The following is a 19,759-nucleotide window of genomic DNA, read 5'->3' as shown; positions in this document are numbered from 1 at the left end:
TGGGGCGTGTGGTACCGTCCAGCCCAGAGTCCCTCCTGAAGGGTCAGCAGCAAAGGAGGAGTCACCTGAACAAAGCTCACTCTGCTTTATTGCTTGGGCCCTGGGCCTTGAGAGAGGGGGTCAGGGCTGTCCCCAGGGCTGCTCTCACGGCCAGCACCCACAGCTCCTTTGCGAGGGGCCTGAGCTGAGCTGTTGGCCTGTTTGGCAGGTAGGTGTCCCTGTGCAGTGTGGGAAGCAGCTGACACCCTGACCATGGCCCCCGGGCTGCCCCAAACATCCAGGCACTGCCGTGGCTGCCTGAGCAGACCTGGGGCCCGCTGTGCGCCCAGGCTAGGAGACTACGCAGCAGCAGCTGTGGCAGCGGCAGAAGCGAGGGCAGTGGCAGCAGGAGCAGCAGGGACAGCAGCAGCAGTGGTGGGCAATGTCGTCACCGCGTCCGATAGGTGGCAGGCCGGTGTAGGTCAGTCCTGCCGGGCGCTGCCCACTGCTGTAGGGGTTGCCTGGCTGCTGCCAGGCCTGCTGGCCCTTGACAGGGGCGGCCCCCTTGGCCCCCTTGGCACCCTTAGGCCCTGGAGCAAACTCCATGGGCTGCAGGAGGCGGTTGGGCTCCAGGTTGCAGGGACCCATAGGCAGAGGCTGTGACTCTGAGCAGGAGGGCTCTGCCTCCAGCTGCTGCCCCAGGTCAGGCCGTAGGTGAGCCCGAGGGATGCTGATGTGGGCATATGGATTCTTGACGACCATCTCATGGGGGTCCATGGCCTGGCCTGGCAGGGGTGGGCAGAGGAGACAACACTGGCTAAGTAGAAGGGAATGGCTGTAGCCCAAGAAAGCATCTGCCCCAGGAAAGCCAGGCTGTGCAGATGCCAGAGCGTGCCAGGTCCGTGTGCCAGTGTGTGTTTATGTGGGAGAGAGCCGAGTGTGAGGGACACTGTCTCCCAGCCATCCCCCAGGTGTCCTCCCCCTTCCTGAGGGGCAGTGTCCTGTGACAGAGCTGGGAATGGGTGAGGGAGGCTGGAGACACAGCTGAGCTGGCCCTTCGGGGGACCCCCCAGGGCAGAGAAGCCCCTTGGCCCAGGACCCACCTGAAGTGGTAGTGGCAGCCGTCTGTCCTCTCGTCCTCTAGGCCAGGTCCCAGTGCCTGTGAGCCAAGCGACTGACAACCGCCTTTTCCCTCCTGGGGAGGGGCGGGGCCAGGGGCGGGACTCAAAAATGGGGTTCTCAAGATCCTAAGAGGCTCCCGCTCCTCCAGCACCATGGACACCCACCCTTTGTGCTCTTGTGGGCGGTGGTCATGCCTGGGCTTTGAGGGGCATTGCCAGCCTGGGTGACTCAGTCTCGATGCATCTCAGGCATGTGCTGGGCCCTTCAGGGACCTGCCACTCACCAGAAAGGAGGGCAGGAGGGTACCCTGGGTCAAGTTCTTAGGTCCCAGCCCTCAGGTGGTCTGGGAAACCTCAGCCATCACTCACATGCCTCAGAGGCCCTGCTTTGAGACACAGGGCAAAGGTCCTGGCTGCAACCCACAGGGTCTGCCTGGCAGACAGAGACCCAAATGTTCGAGAGCGCGACCTCAGTCGCTTGCCTTTTATTAACAGATAAAAAAAATGTTTGATTTACACACTTTTGCCAATAAAAACGTACTTATCTCACAATCGGCGACACGCGCTTCATACACAAGTGACATGTCTAGCTCCCTTTTGAAACCAGTTTCCCTCTGATTGGTGCGCTCAGAGGGCCACGAGTCTCTTCCCAAGCGTCCCCATCCTTCAACCTTGAACCCTCTCCCACCTTCATCTGTAGGGTGGCACTTAGCACCTGCCACACAGCGTCGCTATGTACGGGGGTGACAATGGATGTGAACACTTGTGAACGCTGGCACTGGTGCGCTCCCCCTGGGGCGACCTGGGGCAGTAGGGTGCGGCTGGACCCGTACCCCCAGTCTTTGGCGCCCGGGGGAATCCCAGGAGGGGCAGGATCAAATCAGACGTGGCCCAAAGGCCAGGGTGATCGGGCTGGCATGCGTGGGGCCGGTCGGACCGGTCCGGACACAAGTTCTACCGATGCCGCACCGGATATAGGGGCAAGGGGGCTCACGGCCCTGAACTTGGAAGGCTGACGACGAAAGCCCACTGCGCAGACGCCGGAAACCCCGCCCACCGCTCCCTCAGACTCCACCCTTCGTCCCGAAGCAGGGACTGGCGCATGCGCATAACAGGCCTGAGACGGCCTGTGGGAACTTTATTCCCCAGAAGCCTCCGCGCTCGAGGGTTTCCCTGAAGACCCGGCTCGGCGTCTGCTGGCCTCGGACAGTCCAGAAGCCGGCTTGGGCCGTCTCCCAGCTTTGAACCGCGGGGCTCGCTAGGCGCGGACTTGGGCGGGCTCGAGGCGGGATCTCGTCCCTAGGGGCGGGGCCTCGGGGCAAGGGGCGGGGCGTGGTGGCGGGTGCCTTCTTTCGTGCGCGCCCTTCGGGTAGGTGAGAGGTGAGCGGAGCCGTGGCCGGAGTTGGGCTCCGAGATGTCCACTAGCCGGGCCTGCCTCAGTTGCCCCCTTCACAGCAGGGCCTATAAGGCCCTCCCTGCCAATCTCGCCGGGCACCTGCTCACTTGCATACCTCTTACACCTGCCCTCGCTGAATGGCAGAGGAAACTGAGGCCCAGACACTAGTCCGAGGTCACACAGGGCAGCAAAGTCAGGCCCCAAGGGGTAGGGACTCTCCTCCAGCCTGTTTTGCCCACATGGGCTCCCTTACCAGGAACACCGACCTTTCCGGATTTTTGCCTTGCAGGACTTGGGGCTGAGCCTAAAGGTGCAGCTGGTTTGTCCAAAGGAGAGGGGGCTGTCCAGGGTCAGAGACAGGGCCCAGTGCTGGGCACAGGAGTGCAAGTGTGCTACGTGGTGGCTGTGGCAGATCAGAGGACTGTACTCTGGAGGCTCGCACAGCCCTAGTCCCTGCCCGATAGTTGGCACCATGTTCTCTGTCCTCCCTGTCACCTGAGGGCTCCCCACAGGCAAAGGGTGTATCCCAGGGAAGCCTGGCCTGAGGAGGAAGCAGAAAAGAATGGGGCCTCTCTGCTGGGTGGGGTCAGGTTAGCGCTCAACTATGTGACAGCAGGGCACGTGCTGAACTGATGGGAGGCCGGGAAGGGCCACTCCACCCTGAGTAGGTGCGTGTCCTCTGTGGGCTGCCCCACAGCAGTCTGTCCAGCTGTCGGTTTGACCTTCCGCATACCCCTCACCCCACCCATCTGTCTAGCTGTCCTGTCCTTGGAGCCTTCTCCTCCCACCTACTGTCCCTCCGTCCACTCCTGGTATCTACTTTCTCACCTGCTCACCCTCTAGTGGTCATATCGCCCTTTTTGAGCTGCCAGCACTGGGCAGAGCCTGGGTGCACCTGTGAGCTGGAAAACTCCAGAAGCAATCCCACTGGGGCTGAACGGAAGGACAAGCAGAGACCCTGACTCTCGGGGGGGGGGGGGGGGGACACAAGGCAGTCCGAGGGTGGGGCCCTGGGAACCAGCTTTCTTGGAATCACCTCTTGGCGCCGTCCCCTTGTCCCCTGTGGCACTGTGAAACCTTGGGCTTCGAAAAGCAGATTTCCCTTCCAGAATTGGGGGGTGGTGCTTGCCTAGGACCCAGGGTCAGCCAGGCAGGGACAGGATTGGGGAGAACTGGAGGAGGAGCGACACGGGGGTCCTGACCAGTACGCGGTCCACGGGCGAAGAGTTACCCCGGGAGCGAGCCCCAGGCCCTCTGCGGATCGAGGGGCGGCCAAGAGACTGGCCCCGCCCCGCGGACCCCGCGCGGGTCCCCAGACGGGGGGTGGCGCTGCGGGCGCGGGCGGGCGCCGCGCGCACTGCGGTCCCCGCGCCTCCGCCGCAGAGCGCGCCACGCTTCGCACGCACCTGCCGCCGCCGCCGCGCCGAGCCCGCGCCCCGCGTCCCGCGCCCCCGGGAGCCGCCGCGGCCAAGCCATCGCCCCAGGTCGCCACCGGAGCCCCGGGAGCCGCCGGAGCCGCCGGGCCGAGGCGCGGACGCCGCACCCGGGCCTGCCTTTGAGACAACCTCTGCGGCGGCGGCGCGCGGCTCGGGGACGCCAGGCTGGGGCAGGTGAGCGCGGGCGGGGCGGGACGCCCGCGGTTCGCGACTCGCCGCTCCTCCCCACCCGGGCAGGGGTCGGGCCTTGGGGGCGGGGACTAGGGAGAGGCTGGGTCCGAGTCCCGCGAGGGTCAGGGTCAGAGGTCGGGCGCCCAGTCTTTTGTGCAGGGAGAGGGTGAGGGTGGGCCCGGGCGCTGCCCTCACGCTGTCTCTCACCTGCAGCTCGGGCCTGGTCCAGGCCTCTTCCCCGCTCCCGCCGCCGCCGCCGCCGCCGCCGCCGCCGCCGCGGAGCTCGCGGCCCGGGTCCTCCCGCAGCCAGGGCTCAGGCTAGCTGCCTTCCCTGGGCGCCCTGCCTTGGAACCATGGGGCCCACCTAGCCCCTGCCTGCCCGGATGTCCCAGTCCGGGTACTGCTAACCTCGGCTGCAGGGGCAGCCCCCCCAACGCCCCCTCGCCAGCTTCAGCAGTCAGAGAGCCTGGGTGAGCCCCTGGGCCAGACCTCCAGCCCAGGGCAGCCTCCCACACCCCCCTGCTCCGGCCTCCCTCCACCCCCGCCCCTTCCTCCTCCTCCTCGGACTGGACCAGAGAAGCCACTGTGGCCACTGGGAGGGGCCCTGCCCCCCCAGCTCTCGCCGGTCGCCCCCAGGAATCCTCGGGGTGGCCGGGGTCCCCACCAGGCCTGGCGGGACCAGGATGCTGCCCCCACTCCTCCCCCCCGGCCCCACCCAACGCCCCCTCCCACCCTAACACCCAGTTTGACTGGAGACAGCCGGATGCCGGCTGACCCTGGGCCCGAGGTGGGCAGTGGCTGGCCGGGCCTCCTCATGTCCTGCCTGAAGGGCCCCCATGTCATCCTCAAGATGGAGGCCATGAAGATTGTCCACCCTGAGAAGTTCCCCGAGCTGCAGGCGGCCACCCCCTGCTTCCCACCTGTGCCCCGGCCCACCCCAGCTCTGGCACCCAAGCGCGCCTGGCCCTCAGACACGGAGATCATTGTCAACCAGGCATGTGGGGGGGACATGCCTGCCTTGGAAGGGGCGCCCCGCACCCCACCCCTGCCACGGCGGCCCCGCAAGGGCAGTGCGGAGCTGGGCTTCCCCCGCGTGGCGCCAGTGGACGAGGTGATCGTGAATCAGTACGTGATGCGGCCCAGCCCCACAGCCTCGGGGGCCCCCGTGGGGGCCGCACCGGCTGCGGGTGAGCCCCTGGAGTGCCCCACCTGCGGGCACACGTACAATGTCACCCAGCGGCGGCCCCGTGTGCTGTCCTGCCTGCACTCTGTGTGTGAGCAGTGCTTGCAAATCCTGTACGAGTCCTGCCCCAAGTACAAGTTCATCTCCTGCCCCACCTGCCGCCGTGAGACTGTGCTCTTCACTGACTACGGCCTGGCCGCGCTGGCCGTCAACACGTCCATCTTGAGCCGCCTGCCGCCTGAGGCGCTGACCGCCCCATCGGGTGGCCAATGGGGGGGCGAGCCCGAGGGCAGCTGCTACCAGACCTTCCGGCAGTACTGTGGGGCTGCGTGCACCTGCCACGTGCGGAACCCGCTGTCAGCCTGCTCCATCATGTAGCGCCCACCGCTGCCACCGCCCACCGGTCTTCGTGCGCTGCTGCTTCAGGGACCCGGCCCTGCCCTGTCCCCCTCTGACCCCTTGCCCACCACAGCTCCTGGCCCCTACCCGTGTGGCATTGTCGCTGCAACCAACTTTGCCATTAAAACTCTGCCAAAGTTTGCACCTTGTCCCTGGGCTAAAGCCAGCTCCTGTGGCCTGTGCCCAGGTCTGGCCAGGGTGGGCACCAAGGACTGCAGACCACAAAGGGCTGCCAGAGGAAGGCCCAGCACTGCTGGGCTCAACCTACTCTGTTCGCTGGCCAGGCTGGGCTGGGCACGCTGCTCAGGGCGGCTGGGCTTGGCTGTGTGTACACACGTGTATGTGCATGCAGAGCCGGCTGCCTGCATGCACTGGGCAGGACTGGGAGCAGCTGTGCAGAAAGGGCCCAGCTGGGCAAAGGGAGGACGTTTCTTGTGCACTGGCCACTCGACATGGGGGCAGCTGTTTGAGGGACAGCTCAGTTCATCTGGCTCCCCGTGCCCACTTGACACTCTGGGGTTGTGTGGGAACGGCCTCTGGGCCAGTCTGAGCTGGGGTTGGGACAAGGGCTGGCCGAGATCGCAGCAGGGTACAAGGTCACGGGAGCCTCCTGTCGTCTGGCACTCAGATGACCTGGATTTGGAGAAGGAACCTTTACAAGGGTGGGGAGAGGAGAGCCACCAGGGATGGTGACAAGGGGTAAGGACGAGGACAACAGCGCAGGAGCCGTGGGTACAGTAGCTGCTGCTGTTTACTGAGAGCCATTTTCTGGACCAGGCACAGCGCCCAGCATGTCACCCCCAAGCCCATGAGGTGGTGCTGTGACTGTCTCTGTCCTTCAGATAAAGGCCCCAGGCTCGGCCATGTGAGGTTGCAGGCAGGCAGGGGCCTCAGCTCCAAAGCCTGGCTGGGCCCTTGTCCCTTGCAGCTCAGGGGCATGTGCCAGACCGCCAGCCACTCGGGGACGCCCCCTTGAGTCCTGACCTGGCCAGTGAGGAGGCCCTCTGTGCACAGGAAGGGCCCTCCCCTCACATTGGCCCTTATCTGGGACATGGGCAGATGGGGGGGCTTGCAGCCCCTGCCCAGAGCCCCGCCTTCTCTGAGGAACTGACTCCCTGCCAGGACTCTGTTCAGTTCCGTGTCTGCTGTGTCCCTCTCATAGACAGACTGGGGTGCACTGCGGGGGAGAGGGGAGACAGCCCAGCGGCAGTGTGATGCCCGTCCACTGAGCAGCACTTGGGCCCTGGTCACAGATCTCCAACGCCGTCCTTGGGCCCCGGTGGTCACTGTCTGGGGGGCAGGGGCTGAGCACAGGCTTCTGGGGGGCCCTGGGTCCCAATCTTGGGTCTTGATTGAAGATGAGTGCCTGGTCAGCCTTGGGTTTTCAGCCTGGTCATCAGGCCTCCAGGCCCAGTGGCGCCCGGTAGCAGGTGTGACAGGCCCTGCTCAGTGGCCTGAGCGGTCCAGCAGCATGAACAGCAGCCCCAGTAGCATGAGCGGTGTGAAGACCAGCAGGAGGCCCAGCAGCTCAAGGCCCAGGAGGCCCAGCAGTGCCAGGCGGCGGGCACAGGGTCCCCGCTCCCGCAGGGCCCAGAGCCGGGCACCCAGGCAGGGTGGGCAGGGCAGGAAGGGCAGGCAGCCCCGGCCACCCACGGGCCCCGCCAGGAAGCGCAGCTGGTAGCGGTGCTCTAGGGAGGCCCAGGCCCCGGGGCCCCGGCGGGGGGGCAAGGGGGGTGTCGGGGGCGGGGGGTGCTGGGGCCCATCAGCCTGCAGCAACTCCTCCTGCAGCTGGCAGATCTCCCACTCGAGCATGGGCGTCTTCTGGCGACACAGGGGGCAGCGCACCTGGCCCATGTCAGTGCTGGGGGGTGTGCCCAGCAGCTGGTGCAGGCAGCCTGAGCACAGACCGTGGCCACAGTTCAGCAAGGTCAGGCAGTGCTCACCGGGCCCATAGGGCTCTGTGCAGATGGGGCACTCCTCCTCCCCTGTGGGCCCAGCCCAGGGGTGGGCTGCAGCTGTGGCCCCCAGCAGGGGCTCGCTGTCCAGAGCCCTGGCACCCTGAGGGTTCTCAAGGGCCTGGTTGTCCACCCCTTTATCTCCCAGCACTTGGGGCCATGGGTCCAGGGGCTCAGGGCTCAGAGAGGCCGAAGGTGGACTGGGTAGCCCAGAGCTGAGGTCAGTGGGGTCGTGAGTAGGGGTCCTGGGACAGGAGTCAGGATAGGTGGACTGGGACCCCAGGGTGGCGACAATGGTGGTTGGGGCTGTGAAGGTCAGTGTGCCCCCCTGGGGCCAGGACAGGATCTGGCACTGACCTTGCAGCAGCCACCGCCTCCTCCAGGATCCTCGCCCCCTCCAAATTTACTTCGCTTGGGCCCCGAAACCAGTGCCAGTTGCGGGTGGCTCCTGGCCCACACGTGCCGTCCCCACCAGATCCGGCCGGGTCTGAATGTAGCCACTGCGACCTGACCTGTGTCAGCGACTGACCTAGACCAATGGGCTCCAGGCCGAGGCAGTGTGGGTAGGCAGGCCTGCCTGACCGCTTCGACAGGAATTTCCCTGTGAGCCGGGAAGGCCCATCCCAGGGAGGGGACAAGGCCCGCCCTCCTGGGCCACACCCCTCGCTCAGGGCTCCCCAGCCAGGGCCACAGGCTGCTCCTGGGGCTGGGAAGGGATGGTCAACACAGCTGGCCCCCAGCTTGGCCACAGAGCCAGGGCACAGCTTGTACAAGGTGGGCTGATAGCCACCACCCACCATGTGAGAATCAGACACCAAAGTGTTGCAGCAAAGGTGCCCGTGGCAGTGGGCCATGTGTCCCCACCATGGGCGGTTGTTCCTCATGCCTAGGAGCCATGGGCCCACCCACCAGCTGACGCACCAGGACAGCACGAGGAACAGCAGGTCAGAAGCAGCCACCCTGAACCCGGAATTTATTGCTGAGGCTTCTGGGAACTGGGCGAGGACGGTGTGTGCTGGCTGGGGCCTCACAGCTTTCAGGCCTGAGTCTGGGCCCTGTGGGGCCCCGAGACAGCACTGGGCACTTGGTGGCTGATGTGGACAGAGACGTGGCAGATGTGTGGCCCAGGGCAGAGGAGAGGACGCTCGGCCCTCCCAGGGACCCTGCACACCAGGTTCCTATGCTGCCTGGAAGCTGGTGTTTGGGGAAGACCCCTTGACACCCCTCAGGCTGCGGTGAACCCCTAGGTCACCATTCCTGTGCAACCTGGGGCACCCCCTTGACCTGGACCCAAGTCGGAGCCAGTGGGGAAAGGCCAGCTGGAACCAGAACCTACTGGGCTTGGGGTTGGGGCTGAGTGGGGGGCCTTGGGTCGACTGGAGTGCCGCTGTGCAGAGGGGCTGCCATCCTCCCACCTACAATCACAAAGGGCGAGAAATGGCAACAGCCCCACAGGGCAGTGGTCAGAGTGGCTGCAGCCTGCAGGACGGCTCCTCAGGCCCACGTCTCAGTCTGGAAACGCAGAGTCCGCTGGAGCCTGGCAAGGTAGGCGGCCGCGTCAGGGCCGGAGAGCCCTCCCTCCTCCTGGAAGATGGACGTCAGGGCTTCCGATACATCTGATGGCATGTACTTGGCGTTGCTGGAGAGACAGGCCAGAGAGGGCTCAGTACGGCCGGGCCCCCGAGGGCTGGTGCCACCCCACCCTGCAGCCCAGGCTCACCCTGCCAGGTAGAAGTAGGCGCCCTGGCGGTCCAGCAGCTCCCATACCAGCGGCCCGAGCTCCCGGAGCCGGTGTTGCACGTACACCTTCTGCTTCTGCAGGACAGGGCAGGGATAAGTCTGTGCCCCAGTCCCCAGCCTCCCCGTCTGCCATACCCACCTGCTCCCGAGAAAAGGCTGTGATGAGGGTCAGGCAGCCCCTCTTCTCCAGCTCCTTCCACTCGGCCTCCCAGTAGAAGTCCTGGTCCCGCCAGCGACAACCGAAAAACAGGAAGTTTCCTGGGGACGCAGTATGGCCTCAGGCCTGGACTCTCCCGCAAGGCCCAGCCCGCCAGTCCTGGCCCCACCCTGCCCTGGACCCTGGACGCTCACCAGCCTGACTCTGGGCCACTCTCTCCTGGATGGCCGCTCGGAAGGGGGCCACGCCAGTGCCCGGCCCCACCATTATCACAGGCGTGTCTGCTGTCTCTGGGAAGGTCAGGCCCCCAGGCCGTACCCACAACGGCACCTGGACAGGTCCTGCTGCAGGAGGGAGGTGGTATAAGGAGGCTTGGAGAGCCAGGGCCCCAGCCAAGGACTGGCCGTGGTACAGATGGGAAACCGGCGCCCAGGGCCCAGCGCCTCAGCCCACCCTCCAGAGCGCAGGGTCACCTTGCCCGGGGTGCAGAGATGCCAGCCAGGAGGAGCAGAGGCCCCGGCGGGGCTCCCGGAGGCGTGTCTGGTACTGCACCACAGCCACGAGGATCTGCAGTCTCGAGGGGTGAGCCTGGGGGAGGGGACAGTGGGAGTCCTGCCCCGTAGGGCCACCCGGCCTGCTACCCGAGCTGCAGGTGCACCCACTTCACCCGGGGCGGTCCCGGGTGCGGGGTGCTTCCCAGCCCAGCGGAGTGCTGCCCTCCTCACCAGCAGAGAGGAGGCGATGGAGAAGGCACGCGGCCGGATCGGGGGGATGAGGTCCAACAGATAGTCTGGGGGGATGGCGGCCGCGGTGCACGGGAAGTCACACAGCACCTGCACAAGGACAGCTCAGGAGGATGGGCCAGCGTGGCCACGTGTGGCTCTGGCCCAGAGCCCAGCCCACCGCCCACCGCCCGCCGCACCTCCAGGGCGGTCCTGCGGGGCCGGCTGCAGTACTGGGACAGCTCCTCCTGGCCTGCGGCAGAGCTGAGCTCCAGCAGCTTGTCCCGCTCCAGCTCGCTGGGGGACAGGCAGGCCAGCAGCTCGAAGAAGGAGCGTCGCGGCACACCAACAATGTCCAGGTACTGGGACACGAGGTGCCGCACAGAGCAGGGCTGGGGCAGCCGCGTGGGGCAGGGGACATCTGCAGGGAGCAGGAGACCTCAGGGAGCTGGGGACACAGGGGAGGGCAGGGAGGCAGGGTGGCGGCCAGGGTCCCCGCAGCTCACCTGGCTCCCGAGGCTGAAGCGTGAAGCACTGCTCGGGGTCCAGGCCCAGCACCTGGCAGAACTGCTGGACGTGGCTGGCTGCGTTCTGGGGCTGGATCAGCACCACATCGCCAGCCGCAAAGCTGTATGGGAAAGCCATGGGGGGGTGGGTGGGAAGGACACGGGGATGGTGGGGGCACTGCAGAAGAACAAAGCGAGTGTCGAGGAGGGCTGGGGGGGTCCTCCCATCCCAGCTGCTGTCTCCGTGCTCCGCCCTGCCAAGTGCCACTCCCAGCTTTAGGGACCTTCAAACCGCCGACCATGGCCCCTTTGCGTGGCCGTGCCCTCCATGGGTCCCCAGGACGGACCACACTGCCTGCTTGGTGTCTCAGGCCCTGACCTGATCCCGGAGCCTGCGATGTCAAACTCAATCAGACGGACATCCTGGAAGTGAGAGGGCCCGGTGACCCGCTGGTTGGTGACCATGGGTGCCAGGAAGGGATGCAGCTCTGAAGGAGGATTCTGAGGGTCTGTCCTGGTCACACGCTGCTCCTCAGAGCAGGTCCTGGGGGTCTCCGGAAGGAACTGCATGGTGAACTTCGAAGGCAAACTGTGAAGAAAGCACACATGTGTCACCGTGCATAGGGCCGGTCCCCGAGGAGCCCACACTGCTGCCCGCAGGCCCACACTCACGGCACCCCAGGGGGGGTCACGCTGAGGTCGAGGGGCATGGGATACAGCCCCAGCACCTTCTCCCACAGGTCGTGCAGCCAGGGGTCCACGGCGGCATCGGGCCTGCAGAGAGGGCATGCATGTTGGTCCAGGGGACCCTGCTGGGGGCTGGGCCACGGGAGGACGCCCCCTCCACACTCACCCCAGCTCGTGCTGCTCGTCGCCCAGGCACACAGGCAGGAGCGCGGTGCCCCCAAGCTGCAGCAGCCTCCGGTGCAGCTTCTTGGCCACAAAATTGAACCTGTGGAGAGTGTGAGGTGGGCGGGCTGGAGGGCGGTCAGGGGGAACAGCCCAGCTGGCTAGGCAGGACCGAGGGCAGAGAGCAGAGCTGTGTGATGGCCCCCCCAGGAGTGTGGGGAGCGGGGCGAGGCCCGCGTCTCCCCAGGCCATCCATTCTCATGTACTCACTGCCAGCTCCTTTAACAACAGTCCTCCTGGGGACATCCAGGGGACAGGGGGACATCATCAGCACTAGGGGCTCCCCTCCCCGACCAGTGTGCACTGACGTTACACACAGAACCAACCCCGTAGACGAGGGTCACACTGTCATCGTTTTCTGTCCTTTTCTCCAAAGTGGGTGTGGATTTCCACCTGTGGCTTTGGAGGTGTGGCAACCCCAGGACCCTCCCTCAGCCGTGCTAGACATTTAGGGCTTCAGTGTCTCGCGACTTAATGCCACGTGGAACCTGAACACAAACCCCTTAGCACTCACTTGGGAAAGCATCCAAAACAACGCTGCTCTTGCTTAGAATACAGACATGTTGTGAAAACGTTGAAGAAAACAAAAAAAGCCACAGGCAGTTACACAGCCCTGGCCAGAGGTGGCCTGGGGGTGGCTCCCTGGGGCTAGGAGGTCTTTGGTACCCACTGCACTGTCCTGTGTGCTCTTACTGAGCCCAAACAGCCCAGGAAACACACTTGTATAAAGTGAGGCAAGAGGCCTAAGTCACACGTGAACGTGACACTGGGTGGCCTCCTGTCCTGAGGACTCCGTGGGCACCAAGCCTGGCCCCCACTTTGCTGCCCCGCCCACCCTTTGAGCCCCAGGGCCTGTGGTACGTACGGGAGAGCGTCTGTGGGATGAGGGCATGGGGCCCTGGACAAGTCCTGAAGTCTGGCAGGAGTCCTGGGGCTGGGTCACCTGACCCTCCACCAGGACACCTTGCACTCAGCCCTGCCTGTCCCCACCGGCCAGCAGCCTGCCTGCCCCCACTCACTTGGCATACGAGGAGTCCCCGAGGCCCAGGACGGCGAAGTCCATCTGACAGAGGGAGGTCGACGGCAGGTGCTTCCGGAATATGAATCTCCAGAAGTTCTAGTCAGAAGAAACCGAGTTAGGGGCTACCAGCCCTGCAGGGTGGGGCTGCGTCCTGGACCTTCCCAGGGCTCTGCTCTCCTGCTCTTTTAAGAACTACGCAATTAAAACAAGACTTTTTTAATTCTATCACAATGGCAAGACATTGGGAAAAGGCAGAAAACCGTGAAAAAGCAAGCTGTCCCAGAGCCACCATCATGGCATCAGGCATAGGGCTCCGGCAGGACTGCGGCTCCACTGTGGGGCGCAGGCTGGTGGAGATGGAGGCCCCCCCACCCCCGCGTCCTTGCCCTGGAGGCCACTGCTGCCCGCGGCCCTCAGCTCTCCCCAGGTTGAAGAAAGCGCCTGCTGCCACTGGGGTCTTCTGTGGATGGTTTCTCCTTCCTGCCAAGACTCCCAGGCCCCAGGGCCCCTCCGTTCTCAACCCTCTGCCACGGGCTTGGAACCTCTGCACCCACAGCAGCAGCTCTGGGCGGAGCTGTCAGACCCGGCAGCCCCTTTGTCCTACTCTCACCCCACTTGACAAAACTTTCTCCTCTGGAACCCCTCTCCTGGGCCCTGAGCCACCGTCAGGCTGCTGAGTGCTGGCCGAGGAACCACAGGCTTCCAGAAGTGCTTCTAAAACACAGCTCTCTGTCACCCTCGGCCCATGGTGACCTGGCCCCACTCTACTGACCTCACGTCACGCCCCACGCCCTTTCTGCTTCGTGCCTTGACACAGGGCCACTGGGGTGGGGGGACCCTGGCACTATGTTGAAATCTGCTCCATCGGCCACCGTTGGGGACCATCCCCACTCTGCTTCCTGAAGCCTATAGGCAACTTCCTGCAGGTGAGTCCTGGGAAAGGGCCCAGCGCCGATCACTCTGAAGGTCTGTCTGAGCACGCCGCCACTGTCCCCTTACACTGGTGACTGGCAGGTCACTTAGGTTGAAATTGCCTCCTCTGAGATCCTGAGGCTTTGCTCTGAGTTGGTCCAGCTGGGCAGTCACTACTGAGAGCCGGTGTTTCTCTGTGCCCTGCTCTGTCCTCAACAGCTGAAACCCATGACAACATGCATTGGTTGGGAGGCAGGCATTTCCGGGAACATGGCAAACTCTTGCAGGCTAAAGGCCTGCCCTTTGGTTCTGGGATTTTGTCACTTTCCTCGGTAATTTCCTTCCTCTTCTCTCTCATTCCAGGGCTGCTGGAATCATCTTAGAATTTTATATCTTCTTCCCTATTTCCTATCTTATTTTTGTTACACATTCTGGAAAAATTCCTCAACTTTATCTTCTGATCTTTTGAAGTTTTGCTGGTGTCCTTTCAGAGCGTCTCGTCAGTCTCTGCCGCATTCCCTCCCTTCCTTGCAGACAGAATCCTGGCCACTCTGCCTCCGCTCCTCTTGGTCTGTCCTGCATGGGGGTCTTTCCTGCAGTGTGTGATGGGTCTTTGTGGTCTGTCCTTAGAAACTGACAGAAAACCGCGAGGTTGGGCCTGTCTCCTAATGGGTTTCATGGCCGGAAGAGGGGCAGGAACTGGCTGCCCAGTCTCCTCCTGCGGTGACTTGCTCTCCTGAGTGTTTCTCCTGTCTGCTGCCTGGGAACACACACCTGACCCCAGCGTTCTCAGAGGACCATGACAAGGAGGCCTCTGTCTTCCTGTTTCCGACACAGCGGGTCACTGACCATGGGTTTCAGCAGGAGCCATGTCACCTGCGTCCCTAGGCCCCCAGTCTGCAGCCCTCGAAGGAGCCTCCAGTCCCTGCTGTGGTTGGGACGCCCCCTCCTGACCACCTCCACGGGGGCGGGGGGAATCCAGCCCTGTACTCTTCCTTTTCCCACCCTCATCCCTGCACGGTCATAGGGTCGGCACCTGTGCCCTGACTGCCCCGCCCCGCCCAGGCAGGTCTTCACCCCTCCCATCCCGTTCCCTGCATCTTCCCTGTCCATGCTTTTGCCTTTGATCTCCTCCCACTTGCCTTCTCTCCTGTCTGAGGAGATCCTGTGCTGGGGTCTTACCTTGGGTCTCCCACATCGTCCCCACTCCAACCCTGTTCTTCAATCTTCAGCCTCTTTCTCCCCATCAGCATTTAAACCGGCCTGTCTCTCCCATGTTGTGCTTTCTTTTAGCCCCTTAGCCCCATTCACAGCCAGAATCTTTCGTTAATACACAGACCTTCCTAAAACACTCTCTCCACTCCCTCCCTCGTCGATGACCTGTGACCCTGTCATCCAGCTTTTCTCCCTATGAGCCTCTGAAATTGCTTTCCGCAGTCACCAACAGTCCCTTTGCTGATAAAGCCCAGGCCTTATCTTCACTTCTGCGCAGCTGAGTGCTGGAGACCTTTCTCCTGATACAGTCACCTCCCTGCCCTCGACCACGGAGATGGTGCATGCCCTTTTCTTGCTGTTGGGGCCACTTTCCTGCCCCCTCACAGCCTGTCCTGGGGGAGGGAGGAGCTGCCTTTCTCAGGTTTCCTATTCTGGCCAGTCTAACACGTACCTCCCCCCAACATCCTCCTCAGAGCTGGAGACCTACCACCCAGCTCCACCTGGACTACTTCCAGGTACCGGCCCCTCCCTAGTCTATTTCTGTGCATACCATCCCGGTACCCAAGCCTTCTTTCTCATCGTTGAGATCCATTTGATTCCATATCCTGTCAATTCCATCTTCTTAACATCTCTGGAAATGTGTCCACTTTCAGTCTCTTCCCCGGGCTCTGTTCTTCCTCTCCTACAGCCTGTATCCCTGCAGACAAGTGCTAGTTTTGCTAGAATATGAATGTGACTGTCACCACGTAGCTCCCATGGCCCTTCACTTCAAAACCATCTACCTCACTGTGGGAGCTGGGTTTCTTGCCTCTTCTCTCCTCCTACCCCAATACCCTCCTTGGCTCGGCCGTCCTGAACTGCTGCTTGCTCTTCCCACAGGCTGTGCTGCCTTTCTCCTTTGCACAGGCTGCTCCCCGTCCTTGTGCCCCATTAGCCGCTACTTATTCCTCAGGATTTAGCCTATACTCTTTCTTTCAGAAAGCCCTCCCTGAGCCCCCAGGTTGGGAAAGCCCTTATTAATGCTCCCATAACACCTGGCACTTTCCTTGGCATTGCAATTGCCTGTTAAACTAGGTGCTTCTGCTGTCAGCTCCATGAGGGAAGAAATGTGGCCACTGGATTTGCACCTGGACTCCCAGCACTACACCACGCCTGCAATATAATGTGTGCTCCAAAGATGGTCGAAGAATTGAAGGATGTTCCCTGCAGGTCAAATAGCTTTGAAATTCACATAAGACCCAGACCAGATCAATATGTGGCCCTGGGAAAATATGATGGCCTGTGAAGAGTTTATTAGGGGGGACAACCAGAGCCTCCAGCTCCACCCAGAGATCTCCTCTCAGTTCCATGGCTACCACGCAGCAGATATCAGAGGGCAAGAATTTATCATGCTTCTCGGTTTCTGCAGGCAATGAAAACGGGGGAAGTGTCAAGGGCGGGGATCTGAGCTCCCCAGCACAAAAAGCCACTTCAGCTCAGCCTTACCTTCATGTTGTCAGGGGGGTCTCCTTGGCCTGTAGTTGCACAAACAAATATCACCAGGGGCTCATTAATCAGATTCACCTCAACAGAAAGACACACGTGTAAAACCTCAGGCTGTAATGACCAGGCGTCCTCCCGCACTCTAGTCCCTCTCCTTCACTCAGGGTGACAGGGTAAAGGGACTCAGTGAGCACCCGCTAGCGGCTGGCCCGCCTTCTCTTTCAGGCTCCCCCTTTGCCCCCTCCTCCATACGCTAAGGTGAGCTGCTGTTCTAGAGCTTCCCCATTCCCTAAGTCCGCCGTAATGGGAGGGCCGGTTCTCAGACAAAATGCGGAGCCTTGGGGTCGAGGGCTCTGCGGGCCGGGGCCCCAGGCCTGCCAGGTCTCCCCGCCGAGGCCCAGGGAGCCCTCACCACCGGGTAGGAATCCAGGGCCTGCACCCGGCAGGCGAGCCGCCGGCGCCGAGCCTCGCGGCCCAGCCTCTCCGACACATCCTCGGCCGTGCCTGTCTGGCTGCCAAAGAGCACCAGAAGCCGCGGGCTCGGCATTGGGGCGTGAGCGCGCCCCCGTGGCCCCCGCTCGCCGGCACCCCACCAGCAGGCAACCCCCGCGAGCCCAGGCGGCCAGGACAGCCTCTGACTTCCGACATCCGGCGTCGGCCGGAAGTGACGCCCTTGGGCCGCGCCCGGCGGGGCATGGCGTCCGAGCGAGGCGGGCGTTCGCTGGCGGCTAGTGCTGGGTCCCGGGCCCGGGTCGGAGGATCGGCGGCGCGCCGGGGCCGAGGGCTGGGGCAGGCGGGGCCGCTCGCTGCCTCTCGTTCGCCGCGGCGGCGACGTCGGCAGGCGCTGGCGAGGCCCGCGGGGAGAGGAGGCGCAGCCCGGCGGGTGGGACTCTCGGCCGGGCCCCGGACCCGGCCCGCGCTCAACCGGCGCGATGCTCTTCTCGCTCCGGGAACTGGTGCAGTGGCTGGGCTTCGCCACATTCGAGATCTTCGTGCACCTGCTGGCCCTGTTGGTATTCTCCGTGCTGTTGGCACTGCGTGTGGACGGCCTGGCCCCTGGCCTCTCCTGGTGGAACGTGTTCGTGCCCTTCTTCGCCGCTGACGGGCTCAGCACCTACTTCACCACCATCGTGTCTGTGCGCCTCTTCCAGGACGGAGAGAAGCGGCTGGCCGTGCTCCGCCTCTTCTGGGTCCTCACGGTTCTTAGCCTCAAGTTCGTTTTTGAGATGTTGTTGTGCCAGAAGCTGGTGGAGCAGACTCGGGAGCTCTGGTTCGGTCTCATCACGTCTCCGGTCTTTATTCTCCTGCAACTGCTCATGATCCGCGCCTGCCGGGTCAACTAGCGGGGCCAGTGGGGCCGGAGAGGGAGCTCTGGAGAGCTGGAATGCCGGACTCCAAGCTGAGGTTCCACTTCCACCGCACCAGAGGAGAAGTCTGGGTCTGAAAGCCACGCCAGTTTGTGCCCTGCAGAGAGCCCAGTTCTTTCTCGACCAGTCATGTCTGAAACTGTTCCCTGAGCAGGGCTGAAAAGAGCAGCCTTGATCCTTAAAACGTACTTCCTGTTATTTCATGCTTTAAGTAGCTAATCCTGAATTGGGATCTTGAGAAGGGCCCCAGAGCGGACAGTCCTGAACTCCTCTGACAGTTGGAAACTGCATATAAGTAAAATGTCCTGATGGGCTCTGAGTATTTTCATGGATCCTGGGAAAGCATCCCTTGTGCAAAGGCTGCAAAGCCAGCCTCAGGAATGTCCTCTGGCCAGCATTGTTGACCTCAGATCTCACTGTTCCAGTCACCCAGACAAGACTTGCTTAGACGTTTGAACTCTCAAATGTGTAAACCAGGTTGTGTCTCCTCCCCTGTGCCACTGGGGAAAAGATGGCCCTTTCTTCATTCCAGCCCAGGCAGACAGCAGTGTGTTGAATAAGCATGGCTGGGACCCTATACTGGAGACCTGTCTCCTGAGGAAAGAACTTTGCTTTAAAGGTGGTGCTTGGCTTCCTATCCCAGCAGACTGCAGTTATCACGACTTTTGCACCACCTTGTGGTCAGCACTCTTAGCGCACCTGAGACAGAGTTAAGTCACCCTAAGGGACCAGAGAGAGGAACAGGTGCTCTGATGGTGATAGGCGTTCAGACCTGCAAGTGGGAAGTTTGCGAATGGTTTTGGTCCACATTTGTTGGCCTGAGGTCTTTGGTTTGATGCCAGTCAGGTGCCAAATGAGAACATTTGCTGAGATAAAAATAAAATAATGTTTTGTTGAAATGCACAGTGGTTGCCTGACCTATTGAGAGCGAAATAAGATGAGTGCTGAGATGCTCCATGCTGTGTGGTGTAGCTGGTTACAGAGCTGAGGCTGCAGGGGGATGAACACTACAAGAGTTTCTTGGGTGGGTGGGGAGGATTTCCTTCAGCGATTCCCTACTTCCTGCCTTGGGAGCCATCCTGTGTTGAGGACCTACCGAGTAGTTTGAGTAACATCAGAGCCTTGGTGTCTTGCCAGTATGTGGTCTTTGTGGGCCTTGATGACACTCTGTAGAAGATGGGTCACCAAGCTATGTCCTGAGGCCTGTTTTTGTACTCGTCAGCTAAGAACAGTTTTACATTTTTAAAGGACTGTAAAACAAAGAAGAATGTGTTACAGAAAGCAGATGTGGCCTGCAGTGAGAGGGTCTCAGTCTTGGCGCTGTTGGTCTTTAGTAAGATGACTCTTTGTTGGCAGGGGCTCTCCTGAGCACTGTAGAGTATTCAGTGGCATCCCTGGGCTTGGCTCAGCAGTGTCCCCAGTAGCATCCCTCATTTGCAACAACCACAAGTGTCTCTAGACGTTGCACCTGCTGTCTGGAGTTGCAGGAGAATATAGACTGGAGATGTCTCCTGGGGGCGGGGGGGAAGTTATCCCTGATGAGCAGCACTTGTCTGGCTCTTTCTAGAACAGATTTATGGACCTTTGCTTGGTCGCAAAGCAGCTTTGTGACCATTTGCCTAGGATGTATGTGCGTGGCCACCGAGGTGCTTTGCGTTGGAGACTGGTCTGGTTTGTCCCTACCATTTTTGTAGCTACAAAAATGTCTCCTACCCAGGAGTGGCCTACCTTGTGCCAAAGCCAGATAGAAGCTGAATGTTTGCAGTGGGTTTCCTTTTAATGTTATTTTTAGGTTGCGTGTTTCGTTCCCATTTTATTCTGGTAGTTTGGAATTAGGTAATTCTGTGACTGTAGAAGTGATGAGCATAAGAAGGTTTAGATTCCTTTGGAAAGGTGATTTACCGCCACGGCGCCCAGAAGCTGAGAAGGGCGCCCCAGGTTGAAACCTGCCCCGGGACTTTGCAGAGCCCCAGGTGCCCTGGGAGCTCCTTCCTGAAAGGAGAGTGGTTTGGGAAGCAGTAGTATCATTGCTGAGCAACTGCCAATGCAAGGCAGGTTATGGAAAGGCAGGTGACAATCTATCTGTGT

General features: G+C 62.1%; 5 protein-coding genes across 7 annotated transcripts; 2 read left to right on the top strand and 3 right to left on the bottom strand.

Annotated features, from left to right (window-relative positions):
- Positions 1-70: 70 nt before the first annotated feature.
- Positions 71-1,593, bottom strand: CYSRT1 (cysteine rich tail 1). Its single transcript, XM_033123513.1, has 2 exons — positions 1,083-1,593; positions 71-764 (listed from the first exon to the last, which is right to left on the bottom strand). The coding sequence occupies exon 2, from the start codon at positions 754-756 to the stop codon at positions 331-333; it is 426 nt and encodes a 141-aa protein (XP_032979404.1). The 5' UTR covers positions 757-764; positions 1,083-1,593; the 3' UTR covers positions 71-330.
- Positions 1,594-3,990: 2,397 nt separating this feature from the next.
- On the top strand, positions 3,991-5,832 carry RNF208 (ring finger protein 208). The gene is made up of 2 exons (XM_033122158.1): positions 3,991-4,106; positions 4,317-5,832. The coding sequence occupies exon 2, from the start codon at positions 4,867-4,869 to the stop codon at positions 5,662-5,664; it is 798 nt and encodes a 265-aa protein (XP_032978049.1). The 5' UTR covers positions 3,991-4,106; positions 4,317-4,866; the 3' UTR covers positions 5,665-5,832.
- Positions 5,833-6,420: 588 nt separating this feature from the next.
- LOC117031604 (uncharacterized) lies at positions 6,421-8,524 on the bottom strand. Its single transcript, XM_033122077.1, has 2 exons — positions 8,505-8,524; positions 6,421-8,035 (listed from the first exon to the last, which is right to left on the bottom strand). The coding sequence occupies exons 1-2, from the start codon at positions 8,522-8,524 to the stop codon at positions 7,132-7,134; spliced, it is 924 nt and encodes a 307-aa protein (XP_032977968.1). The 3' UTR covers positions 6,421-7,131.
- On the bottom strand, positions 8,035-16,978 carry NDOR1 (NADPH dependent diflavin oxidoreductase 1). Of its 3 annotated transcripts, none has more exons than XM_033122997.1 (14): positions 16,717-16,978; positions 16,308-16,385; positions 12,694-12,791; positions 11,619-11,717; positions 11,438-11,539; positions 11,145-11,354; positions 10,766-10,887; positions 10,460-10,680; positions 10,263-10,370; positions 10,011-10,125; positions 9,732-9,881; positions 9,520-9,638; positions 9,361-9,455; positions 8,035-9,279 (listed from the first exon to the last, which is right to left on the bottom strand). In XM_033122997.1, exons 1-14 carry the CDS (start codon positions 16,849-16,851, stop codon positions 9,135-9,137), a joined length of 1,797 nt encoding a protein of 598 aa, XP_032978888.1. In that variant the 5' UTR covers positions 16,852-16,978; the 3' UTR covers positions 8,035-9,134. The 3 variants fall into 3 exon arrangements, with proteins under 3 accessions (XP_032978888.1, XP_032978889.1, XP_032978890.1); XM_033122998.1 differs by having other exon boundaries at positions 9,732-9,878; XM_033122999.1 differs by having other exon boundaries at positions 16,308-16,336; positions 16,717-16,850.
- Positions 16,979-17,087: 109 nt separating this feature from the next.
- Positions 17,088-18,574, top strand: TMEM203 (transmembrane protein 203). Its single transcript, XM_033123000.1, has one exon. The coding sequence runs from the start codon at positions 17,237-17,239 to the stop codon at positions 17,645-17,647; it is 411 nt and encodes a 136-aa protein (XP_032978891.1). The 5' UTR covers positions 17,088-17,236; the 3' UTR covers positions 17,648-18,574.
- The last annotated feature ends 1,185 nt before the right edge of the window (positions 18,575-19,759 follow it).

Source organism: Rhinolophus ferrumequinum, chromosome 12 (assembly GCF_004115265.2).
Source record: "Rhinolophus ferrumequinum isolate MPI-CBG mRhiFer1 chromosome 12, mRhiFer1_v1.p, whole genome shotgun sequence".
In the NCBI taxonomy this organism is placed as follows: domain Eukaryota; kingdom Metazoa; phylum Chordata; class Mammalia; order Chiroptera; family Rhinolophidae; genus Rhinolophus; species Rhinolophus ferrumequinum.
The sequence above is the reverse complement of the archived record's forward strand: the minus strand, read 5'-3'. Positions and strand labels throughout refer to the sequence as shown.